The 12,334-nt window shown below is 45.5% G+C and overlaps 2 protein-coding genes across 4 annotated transcripts in view; both read right to left on the bottom strand.

The window, feature by feature from the left end:
* LOC106594801 (BAH and coiled-coil domain-containing protein 1) overlaps nucleotides 1-11,553 on the bottom strand; it is a 161,974-nt gene extending 150,421 nt beyond the window's left edge. Inside the window, exons 1-4 of the mRNA XM_045715696.1 lie at nucleotides 10,572-11,553; nucleotides 6,173-6,342; nucleotides 5,651-5,787; nucleotides 4,682-4,795 (exon numbers count right to left, since the gene is read on the bottom strand). Coding sequence (XP_045571652.1) covers nucleotides 4,682-4,795; nucleotides 5,651-5,787; nucleotides 6,173-6,342; nucleotides 10,572-11,523 — 1,373 coding nt within the window. The 5' untranslated portion in view covers nucleotides 11,524-11,553. The remainder of the gene's footprint in view (nucleotides 1-4,681; nucleotides 4,796-5,650; nucleotides 5,788-6,172; nucleotides 6,343-10,571) is intronic.
* The window catches only part of LOC106594543 (BAH and coiled-coil domain-containing protein 1-like), a 37,569-nt gene continuing 36,528 nt past the window's right edge, over nucleotides 11,294-12,334 (bottom strand). For all 3 annotated transcript variants that reach the window (XM_045715699.1, XM_045715698.1, XM_045715697.1), the window contains exon 7: nucleotides 11,294-11,558. In XM_045715699.1, coding sequence (XP_045571655.1) covers nucleotide 11,558 — 1 coding nt within the window. In that variant the 3' untranslated portion in view covers nucleotides 11,294-11,557. The remainder of the gene's footprint in view (nucleotides 11,559-12,334) is intronic.

Below are 12,334 nucleotides of genomic sequence, written 5' to 3' on the forward strand. Positions count from 1 at the left end.
GACCTTACTGTAACTGGAGGCCAGTCATAGAGACATTACTGTAACTTGAAACCAGTCATGGAGACATTACTGTAACTGGAGGTCAGTCATGGAGACATTACTGTAACTGGAGGTCAGTCATGGAGACATTACTGTAACTGGAGGTCAGTCATGGAGACATTACTGTAACTGGAGGTCAGTCATAGAGACATTACTGTAACTTGAAACCAGTCATGGAGACATTACTGTAACTGGAGACCAGTCATGGAGGCATTACTTTAACTGGAGATCAGTCATGGAGGCATTACTGTAACTGGAGACCTGTCATGGAGACATTACTGTAACTGGAGACCAATAATGGAGACATTACTGTAACTGGAGACCAGTCATGGAGACATTACTGTAACTGGAGACCAGTCATGGAGACATTACTGTAACTGGAGACCAGTCATGGAGACATTACTGTAACTGGAGACCAATAATGGAGACATTACTGTAACTGGAGGCCAGTCATGTAAACATTACTGTAACTGGAGGTCAGTCATGGAGACGTTACGGTAACTGGAGGCCAGTCATGGAGACATTACTGTAACTGGAGGTCAGTCATGGAGACATTACTGTAACTGGAGGCCAGTCATGGAGACATTACTGTAACTGGAGGCCAGTCATGGAGACATTACTGTAACTGGAGGTCAGTCATGGAGACATTACTGTAACTGGAGGTCAGTCATGGAGACATTACTGTAACTGGAGACCAGTGATGGAGACATTACTGTAACTGGAGGTCAGTCATAGAGACATTACTGTAACTTGAAACCAGTCATTGAGACATTACTGTAACTGGAGACCAGTCATGGAGACCTTACTGTAACTGGAGGCCAGTCATGGAGACATTACTGTAACTGGAGGCCAGTCATGGAGACACTACTGTAACTGGAGACCAGTCATGGAGACATTACTGTAACTGGAGACCAATAATGGAGACATTACTGTAACTGGAGACCAGTCATGGAGACATTACTGTAACTGGAGGTCAGTCATGGAGACATTACTGTAACTGGAGACCAGTCATGGAAACATTACTGTAACTGGAGACCAGTCATGGAGACATTACTGTAACTGGAGGTCAGTCATGGAGACATTACTGTAACTGGAGGTCAGTCATAGAGACATTACTGTAACTTGAAACCAGTCATGGAGACATTACTGTAACTGGAGGTCAGTCATAGAGACATTACTGTAACTTGAAACCAGTCATGGAGACATTACTGTAACTGGAGGTCAGTCATGGAGACATTACTGTAACTGGAGGTCAGTCATGGAGACATTACTGTAACTGGAGGTCAGTCATAGAGACATTACTGTAACTTGAAACCAGTCATTGAGACATTACTGTAACTTGAAACCTGTCATGGAGACATTACTGTAACTGGAGGTCAGTCATGGAGGCATTACTGTAACTGGAGACCAGTCATGGAGACATTACTGTAACTGGAGACCAATAATGGAGACATTACTGTAACTGGAGAACAGTCATGGAGACATTACTGTAACTGGAGACCAGTCATGGAGACATTACTGTAACTGGAGACCAGTCATGGAGACATTACTGTAACTGGAGACCAATAATGGAGACATTACTGTAACTGGAGGCCAGTCATGTAAACATTACTGTAACTGGAGGTCAGTCATGGAGACGTTACGGTAACTGGAGGCCAGTCATGGAGACATTACTGTAACTGGAGGTCAGTCATGGAGACATTACTGTAACTGGAGGCCAGTCATGGAGACATTACTGTAACTGGAGGCCAGTCATGGAGACATTACTGTAACTGGAGGCCAGTCATGGAGACATTACTGTAACTGGAGGCCAGTCATGGAGACATTACTGTAACTGGAGGTCAGTCATGGAGACATTACTGTAACTGGAGGTCAGTCATGGAGACATTACTGTAACTGGAGGTCAGTCATGGAGACATTACTGTAACTGGAGGTCAGTCATAGAGACATTACTGTAACTTGAAACCAGTCATTGAGACATTACTGTAACTTGAAACCAGTCATGGAGACATTACTGTAACTGGAGGTCAGTCATAGAGACATTACTGTAACTTGAAACCAGTCATGGAGACATTACTGTAACTGGAGACCAGTCATGGAGACATTACTGTAACTGGAGACCAGTCATGGAGGCATTACTTTAACTGGAGATCAGTCATGGAGGCATTACTGTAACTGGAGACCAGTCATGGAGACATTACTGTAACTGGAGACCAATAATGGAGACATTACTGTAACTGGAGACCAGTCATGGAGACATTACTGTAACTGGAGACCAGTCATGGAGACATTACTGTAACTGGAGACCAATAATGGAGACATTACTGTAACTGGAGGCCAGTCATGTAAACATTACTGTAACTGGAGGCCAGTCATGGAGACATTACGGTAACTGGAGGCCAGTCATGGAGACATTACTGTAACTGGAGGTCAGTCATGGAGACATTACTGTAACTGGAGGCCAGTCATGGAGACATTACTGTAACTGGAGGCCAGTCATGGAGACATTACTGTAACTGGAGACCAGTCATAGAGACATTACTGTAACTGGAGGCCAGTCATGGAGACATTACTGTAACTGGAGGTCAGTCATGGAGACATTACTGTAACTGGAGGCCAGTCATGGAGACATTACTGTAACTGGATGTCAGTCATGGAGACATTACTGTAACTGGAGGCCAGTCATGGAGACATTACTGTAACTGGAGGCCAGTCAATGAGACATTACTGTAACTGGAGGCCAGTCATGGAGACATTACTCTAACTGGAGGCCAGTCATGCTCCTCCATCTCCCTCTCTCCCCCCTCCATCTCCCTCTCCACCCTCCCTCCATCTTCCCATCCCTTCATCCATCCTTCCATCTCCCCCTCCCTCCATCCATCCCTTCGCTGTAGGCCCTGCCGCCTACCGCCCTTTAATTTCTGGTGTCACTGTCACAGGGCATCAGTGTCCCTGTGCGGCCCTGGCTGGGCGAGGGGTGGGGGAGGACTGGAGGGGAGAATGTGAGGGAAGGGGGCAGGGGTACACAGGCGGAACGACAGTAGAGTTGACATCGCAGTGGGAGAGCTGGGAGCACTGTGGAACGCTGCCCAGAAATGGGAGGGAGGGAATAGAATTGTTGGCTGCTCTGGGGTGGCACTAAGCCCCTCCAAGGCTTCCATATGGACATTGATGACAGCACTAATTGAAAATTGACAACACAGAGACACACACACACACACACACACACACACACAGATGTACACACATGTGAGTAGACGCAACACACACACACATGGATGCACACACAGATGTATACATGTACACACAAGCACACAAACACATGTATGCACACACACACAGGCGCACACACACACACACACACTCCAATCTGGATACCAACAATGAGCATTTACACACCGACATAGCAAAATAAAGATATGGGCGGCTGATGTTTGTGGGAACCATTTTAGTTTCTGTGTTTCCCTGGGATGAGCAATAACACCCACATCCAGATTAATTATTAATATTCATGTATTATTCATATTTTATTTCAGAATTTGGATAACAATTATGAGCTACCCACTGATTTATTAAAAACTAAAAAATATGTTTTACTTGAGAAGACGGGATTGGTCTGATGCCCAAAAAGAAAGGAAATTCACATGAGCCCCACTAGGCCTCCTCTACCGATGCTCTACCAAGGTTTTCCAGCATCACAAGGCCTCCTCCACCCATGCTCTACCAAGGTTTTCCAGCATCACAAGGCCTCCTCCACCCATGCTCTACCAAGGTTTTCCAGCATCACAAGGCCTCCTCCACCCATGCTCTACCAAGGTTTTCCAGCATCACAAGGCCTCCTCCACCCATGCTCTACCAAGGTTTTCCAGCATCACAAGGCCTCCTCCACCCATGCTCTACCAAGGTTTTCCAGCACAACAAGGCCTCATCCACCCATGCTCTACCAAGGTTTTCCAGCATCACAAGGCCTCCTCCACCCATGCTCTACCAAGGTTTTCCAGCACCACAAGGCCTCCTCCACCCATGCTCTTCCAAGGTTTTCCAGCACCACAAGGCCTCCTCCACCCATGCTCTACCGAGGTTTTCCTGCCCCCCAGCCCTCCTGGCCCCTCTCTTTCCCACCAGCCCTGCTGGTACCTAGCTGGCCCACAGTAATGCCATTCAGGTTTTAAATTAGCTGGGCGGAAACTGGCTGAGACACATGGCCTGAGGAATACAATGGAACGCAGTCACACAGAGGCACTCACAGACAGTATGTGGACGGACACAACACACACAACCATACATATGCATGTACAGAACACACACACTACACACACACACTACACAGATGACATCTTGAAATGAATGCATACACTTAAAACATCCACACGCTCAAACAGGGTAAGGAAGGAGGCGCCCACACAAACACACACACACACACACCACCGATGTGGATTAAACTGTAATACAATTTAGTCTCTGTGCTGATTAGGTTAAGATTAGGTTAAACTAGACTTCCTTGAAGGGGTCAGCTGGGTTCTCCCATTTCCTGTTGATGGCATGAGTCTCCTGGATTGCAGTGATATGTAAGAGGCTTATCAGTGTGTTCAGGCTATGGCCAGGCAGAGAGGGAGATGAGCCTTACAACACACACACTCACTTGACTTTTCTCTGGGTCTCAGAGGAGGAGCCTGGGCCAGCGGCGGGGGTTGATTTACGTTTCCTGGGCCGCCCCGGTCCTCTACGAGCAGGGCTGCGAGGTGTTTCCTCCTTCCTGTAGACACACACACACTCATGAGAACACTAAGATACTGTATGTGAGCACAGGACCAGATAAACTGGAGAAGGAAGGAGGGAATCCTTCAGGAGATAGAAAGGGAGTGTGTTGTCATGGCTTCAGTTTGTTTTGTGGGCTGCTTTTAGAAATCAGTTAAAGGAGCGATTAGGAGACTAGGAAAGAATCACAACATGAGACTAGGAGGTAGTCATGGGTAAAGGAGAGTTTGATTTCATTAAATGTTTTATCAAGATAAGGATTTGATCCCAAAGGATATCACATGAGAGTTAAAACACTTATTTTCAAAGAGGTGATAGGTAATGTATAGAGATAATGTATGGGAGGATAGTGAAGGACATGCTGAAGGATAATGTATAGGAGGACAGTAAAGGAGATGTTGAAGGATAATGTATAGGAGGATAGTAAAGGAGATGTTGAAGGATAATGTATAGGAGGATAGTAAAGGACATGGTGAAGGATAATGTATAGGAGGACAGTAAAGGAGATGTTGAAGGATAATGTATAGGAGGATAGTAAAGGAGATGTTGAAGGATAATGTATAGGAGGATAGTAAAGGACATGGTGGAGGATAATGTATAGGAGGATAGTAAAGGACATGGTGGAGGATAATGTATAGGAGGATAGTAAAGGACATGGTGAAGGATAATGTATAGGAGGATAGTAAAGGACATGGTGAAGGATAATGTATAGGAGGATATTAAAGGACATGGTGAAGGATAATGTATAGGAGGATAGTAAATTACATGGTGAAGGATAATGTATAGGAGGATAGTAAAGGACATGGTGAAGGATAATGTATAGGATGATAGTAAAGGACATGTTGTATCTTACTGGTGGTCATGCTTCCTCTGTAGCTTGGCTAACTCCCTCTGTTTCTCTTTGTAGCGCCTCTGGAGCTCTGCCAGCTTCACCCGCATGGCCAACTCCGGACCCTCCATCCTCTCCATGGTGCCCTTGGCCGGGCATGCCTGAATGTTCACAATACTAATCAATCAATCAGGTGTATTTTATGAAGCCATTTTTCCATCATTAGTTGTCACAAAGTGCTTTCAGATACCCAGCCTTAAACCCCAAAGAGCAAGCAATGCAGATGTAGAAGCATGATGACATCATGATGGATACGAAAGTCTTGGTAGCAATTAATAATAACAAAAAAAAAATCTAAGTGTTTAGAAATGCTTCATAAATGATTATAAATGCTTTTAAAGGCTTATACATGCTATTAAACTAACAGTCTAAAATCAGAGTGTACACTTAACCATTTAAAATTCCTTGTAATGTATTTGTTGAATGTACAGCATTCTGTTCTAATGGTACATAGAACATCAGGACACAGTATAAGTTGTACTCTACCGGTTCGTGGCGAGGTGTCCAGCTGCATTTCCTGCGCAGGTTGAGGGTCTTGCGGGCCGGGTAGTGCAGCCCGGCGCCCTCCCCGCTACCCTCCTGGGCACCCAGCTCCAAGGCACGGGCTGCTGCCAGGGTGGCAAGACTCTGGAGGTCAAAGATCAACATCTCCTCTCCTGTGGGCCGAAACACAGACTCGGTCAAGGAAAACAAGCTGTGATAATGACAGACATGGTCATTCAGCGTTAGATGTTACGTGTCATTCTAGTATTTTTATTTTCTTATCTTATTTTTATTTGAATCCCATCTAGGGTGTGATCCTGTGCAGCACACCTTTATCTGTAACACTTTACTTGGATAGTTCATCTGTAGATGCTCTACAAATGTAATGTTGAGATGCTGCTGAAAGGCTGAAGACATGCTGTTGAGATGCTGCTGAAAGGCTGAAGACATGCTGTTGCGATGCTGCTGAAAGGCTGAAGACATGCTGTTGAGATGCTGCTGAAAGGCTGAAGACATGCTGTTGAGATGCTGCTGAAAGGCTGAAGACATGCTGTTGAGATGATGTAATGCTGATAGTCTACTGATGTTTGTTCGTTGAACATCTGCAGATGGACTGCAGATACTTTCTTGTTGAAAGTCAATGGACATGCAGTTGACATGCTACATAAGGTCTATCCAACAGGGCTCGGGTCAGTTTCATTTCAAGTCTAATAAATTAATAAAATAAACCAAATTCTAATTCCAATTCCACAGTATCCTGTGGTACTACCTGACCGTCTGGTCCAGGGTTTCACCATGCAGTATAGACATCTACAGTACTGTACTGTAGGTCTGTGGTACTACCTGACCGTCTGGTCCAGGGTTTCACCACGCAGTATAGACATCTACAGTACTGTACTGTAGGTCTGTGGTACTACCTGACCGTCTGGTCCAGGGTTTCACCATGCAGTATAGACATCTACAGTACTGTACTGTAGGTCTGTGGTACTACCTGACCGTCTGGTCCAGGGTTTCACCACGCAGTATAGACATCTACAGTACTGTACTGTAGGTCTGTGGTACTACCTGACCGTCTGGTCCAGGGTTTCACCACGCAGTATAGACATCTACAGTACTGTACTGTAGGTCTGTGGTACTACCTGAATGTCTGGTCCAGGGTTTCACCACGCAGTATAGACATCTACAGTACTGTACTGTAGGTCTGTGGTACTACCTGACCGTCTGGTCCAGGGTTTCACCACGCAGTATAGACATCTACAGTACTGTACTGTAGGTCTGTGGTACTACCTGACCGTCTTAGCAACTCCTCAGAGCCTGCGATGACATCACACAGCCAAAACAACAACACTCTAAAAATCACTTGATGATGTCCTTTTTATAGTCGCCATCTTTTGGGACCAGTTAAATACATAAGGAAGATGGGGTAAACACAAAACATCCTTTTGCATGAACACGGAAAAAAAACGAAACGCGACTGCGGCGCTTTGAAACCGAGGAAGCTTTTAAAGGCACTTTAAAACAATGGGTTGTAATTACTGAGGCAATGCTCCAGGGTCCCAACAACATCCACTGCTTTTGTGATTACCCACACACTTGTGTGTGTACTTACACGAATGTGCGCACGTGAGTGTGTGTGTGTGTATTTTACAGAGGCAGAGGGTGAGCAGAGCAGGAGAGAGAGAGACAGAGAGAGAGAGAGAGAGAGAGAGAGAGAGTATTGTAGCAGAGGTCTGTACTGTAACAAAGGTCTGTATAGTAACAGGGCTCTGTATTGTAACAAAGGTCTGTATTGTAACAAAGGTCTGTATTGTAACAGGGCTCTGTATTGTAACAAAGGTCTGTATTATAAAGGGGCTCTGTATTGTAACAAAGGTATGTATTGTAACAGAGGTATGTATTGTAACAGAGGTCTGTTTTGTAACAGAGGTATGTATTGTAACAGAGGTCTAGGTCTATTGTAAAAGAGGTCTAGGTATGTATTGTAACAGAGGTCTGTATTGTAACAGAGGTCTAGGTAGGTATTGTAACAGAGGTCTAGGTCTGTATTGTAAAAGAGGTCTAGGTATGTATTGTAACAGAGGTCTGTATTGTAACAGAGGTATAGGTCTGTATTGTAACAGAGGTCTGTATTGTAACAGAGGTCTAGGTCTGTATTGTAACAGAGGTCTAGGTCTGTATTGTAACAGAGGTCTGTATTGTAAAAGAGGTCTAGGTCTGTATTGTAACAGAGGTATATATTGTAACAGAGGTCTAGGTCTGTATTGTAACAGAGGTCTAGGTCTGTATTGTAACAGAGGTCTAGGTCTGTATTGTAACAGAGGTATATATTGTAACAGAGGTCTAGGTCTGTATTGTAACAGAGGTCTGTATTGTAACAGAGGTCTAGGTCTGTATTGTAACAGAGGTCTGTATTGTAACAGAGGTCTAGGTCTGTATTGTAACAGAGGTATATATTGTAACAGAGGTCTAGGTCTGTATTGTAACAGAGGTATGTATTGTAACAGAGGTATGTATTGCAACAGAGGTCTAGGTCTGTATTGTAACAGAGGTATGTATTGTAACAGAGGTCTAGTTCTATATTGTAACAGAGTTCTGTATTGTAACAAGGTCTAGGTCTGTATTGTAACAGAGGTCTAGTTCTGTATTGTAACAGAGGTCTTTATTGTAACAGAGGTCTGTATTGTAACAGAGGTATATATTGTAACAGAGGTCCAGGTCTGTATTGTAACAAGGTCTAGGTCTGTATTGTAACAGAGGTCTAGGTCTGTATTGTAACAGAGGTATATATTGTAACAGAGGTCTAGTTCTGTATTGTAACAGAGGTCTGTATTGTAACAGAGGTCTGTATTGTAACAGAGGTATATATTGTAACAGAGGTCCAGGTCTGTATTGTAACAAGGTCTAGGTCTGTATTGTAAAAGAGGTCTAGGTCTGTATTGTATCAGAGGTATATATTGTAACAGAGGTCTAGGTCTGTATTGTAACAGAGGTCTAGGTCTGTATTGTAACAGAGATATATATTGTAACAGAGGTCTAGGTCTGTATTGTAACAGAGGTCTGTATTGTAACAGAGGTCTAGGTCTGTATTGTAACAGAGGTCTGTATTGTAACAGAGGTCTAGGTCTGTATTGTAACAGAGGTCTGTATTGTAACAGAGGTATATATTGTAACAGAGGTCTAGGTCTGTATTGTAACAGAGGTATGTATTGTAACAGAGGTATGTATTGTAACAGAGGTCTAGGTCTGTATTGTAACAGAGGTCTAGTTCTATATTGTAACAGAGTTCTGTATTGTAACAAGGTCTAGGTCTGTATTGTAACAGAGGTCTAGTTCTGTATTGTAACAGAGGTCTGTATTGTAACAGAGGTCTGTATTGTAACAGAGGTATATATTGTAACAGAGGTCCAGGTCTGTATTGTAACAAGGTCTAGGTCTGTATTGTAACAGAGGTATATATTGTAACAGAGGTCTAGGTCTGTATTGTAACAGAGGTATGTATTGCAACAGAGGTATGTATTGTAACAGAGGTCTAGGTCTGTATTGTAACAGAGGTCTGTATTGTAACAGAGGTCTGTATTGTAACAGAGGTCTAGGTCTGTATTGTAACAGAGGTCTAGGTCTGTATTGTAACAGAGGTATGTATTGTAACAGAGGTATATATTGTAACAGAGGTGTAGGTCTGTATTGTAACAGAGGTATGTATTGTAACAGAGGTATATATTGTAACAGAGGTCTAGGTCTGTATTGTAACAGAGGTATGTATTGTAACAGAGGTCTAGGTCTGTATTGTAACAGAGGTCTGTATTGTAACAGAGGTCTAGGTCTGTATTGTAACAGAGGTATGTATTGTAACAGAGGTCTAGGTCTATATTGTAACAGATGTCTGTATTGTAACAAGGTCTAGGTCTGTATTGTAACAGAGGTCTAGTTCTGTATTATAACAGAGGTCTGTATTGTAACAGAGGTCTGTATTGTAACAGAGGTCTAGGTCTGTATTGTAACAAGGTCTAGGTCGGTATTGTAACAGAGGTATAGGTCTGTATTGTAACAGAGGTCTGTATTGTAACAGAGGTATGTCATTAGAGGAGTCTTCTAGGAAGCCTGCTACTGCTCGTAGAGAGAGATCTCTGGGGGAGACTTGGAAGGATACACCAGAGGCTCACAGGTGGGGAAAGAGTTTGGAGGATTATCAAGTATTTTATCTGTAATGTCTTTTTCGTTATGTGTCGGACCCCAGTAAGACTAGCTGTCGCCATGTCGTCGGCTAATGGGGATCCTAATAACTAAATAAAAACCTGAAGGATTCCAGCTTTAAGTGACATCACCCTAGCGGCTGGTTGAAATGACCTCATTGGTTTCTGATTGTCATTTATGTCTGTCTGTCTGTCTGTATCTCTCTCACCTTGGCTGTCTCCTGTGTTGTGTCGGTGCTGTTGGAGCTCCAGGTCAGCCAGCTCGCTGAGCAGCTCCATGCCGTGGTGGGGGTGGCTGGGGCAGGGATGGGTGTCACAGGCCTGGGGCTGGAGGGTGCTGGAGGCCAGCATGGGAAACGGAGGGACGTCAGCGCAGAAGGCTGCAGCGATCAGCAGCTCTAGGCTCCAGTAACTAGGCACAATGGGTTTCAGGGAGGGGGAGAGGGTGATGATAGACTGGCTGGGGCACGGAGAGGGAGAGGAGGGGGAGAGGGTGATGATAGACTGGCTGGGGCACGGAGAGGGAGAGGAGGGGGAGAGGCACACCAACTCTACTGAGTGGTTGTCATCATTAGGAGTACTCTCCTCCTCCTGCTCCTCCTCTCCTCCCTCCTCTTCCACCTCAGTATGTGCCTCCTGGTGGGGCTGGGCAGGGCAGGGAGGGTCCAAGTCGATGATGATGGAGCCCTGCTCTGGCTCCTCCTGTTCTCCTGCCACCTCCTGCTGCTGTCTTCTCTCCACGTTGCACTTTTCCTCCTCCTGCTCCTCCAGGGTGGAGGTGGGGTCAGCTCTGTGGTTCTCCTCCTCAGAGAGGGGGATGGGGATGGGACAGGAGGCGGTTTCACACAGTTCCGCAGCAGGACACACTGACACCTCCTCCTCCTGCTCCTCCCTATGCTCCTGATCTGGAGGTCCACAGCTGCCTGCTGCTACTCCGGCTTCCACCTCCTCTCTCTGCACCTCCTCTTCCTTTTGCCCCTCCTCTTTCTCCTCCACTTCCTGGTGTGGGAGGGGCCTCACCACGGCTTGACACTCTAGCTCCGCCCCCAGGCTGGAGAGAGGCTGGGGAGCATTCTCAGCAGGCTCCGCCTGGACCGCCTCCAGGTCGGCTGGCTCGGCCAATTGGACAAGGTGGGGGGATGTGCCGCTCCTGTAACCCATGGCGATGGCAGGGTAGGTGTATCCAGGAGGCAAGTCTATAAAAACATAGGAAAAAGAAAAGGGAGGCAGGTTTAAAAGAGGAATAAGTAAAAAAGCTGTACAACAAAGGGCAAAAACATTCCTAAAAAGCCAGATGATTGTCCCTACGACTCTTTTTCTCTTTCTCTCTCTCTCTCTCTCTCTCGCTCTCTCTCTCCCTCTCTCTCCTGTGAAGTGATGTCAGAGGCTTTTCAAAAGGCCTAACCCTGAGGACCCGCCCTGAATAGAACTCACTCCAGGGTCATGAGAGGGTAGAGAGGCACAGGAAGAGGAAATTACGTAGGTTGCACTGCGCCTTGATCTCACAACACACAGGAAGGGGAGTGAACCGTGTGTGTGTGTGTATACATGTGTGAACGTGTTATTCAGCATAGGTGTGTGTGCTAGCTTGCTATTTGAAGTGTAGAAGGAGGTTTCGTTTATCAAAGGCGGCATGCAACTTTTATATCTTCTGGCGTGGAATGGCATAGCAAGGCAGTTAGCGAGGCGTTAATGGTGATGAAGAGGGTGTGGGCCTGGGGGGGCGGAGCCTCCAAGGCTCTGAGCGAGGTGTTTCTCCGTCATTACCGAGGTGACAGTGCTGAGAGAGAGACCAGCCGGGCCGGCAGCCATTTTATTTGTTTACTTCTCCAGCTCAGAGCTGCTTTATGTGTCAATCCCAGGGCTCACCAGCAAACCCCAGCCACCCACACACGATGCGTCACAAATGGCACCCTATTCTTTATTGAGCGCACTACTTCTGACCAGGGCCAATAGGGCTAGGGAATAGGGT

Source organism: Salmo salar, chromosome ssa03 (genome assembly GCF_905237065.1).
Source record: "Salmo salar chromosome ssa03, Ssal_v3.1, whole genome shotgun sequence".
Lineage (NCBI taxonomy): Eukaryota > Metazoa > Chordata > Actinopteri > Salmoniformes > Salmonidae > Salmo > Salmo salar.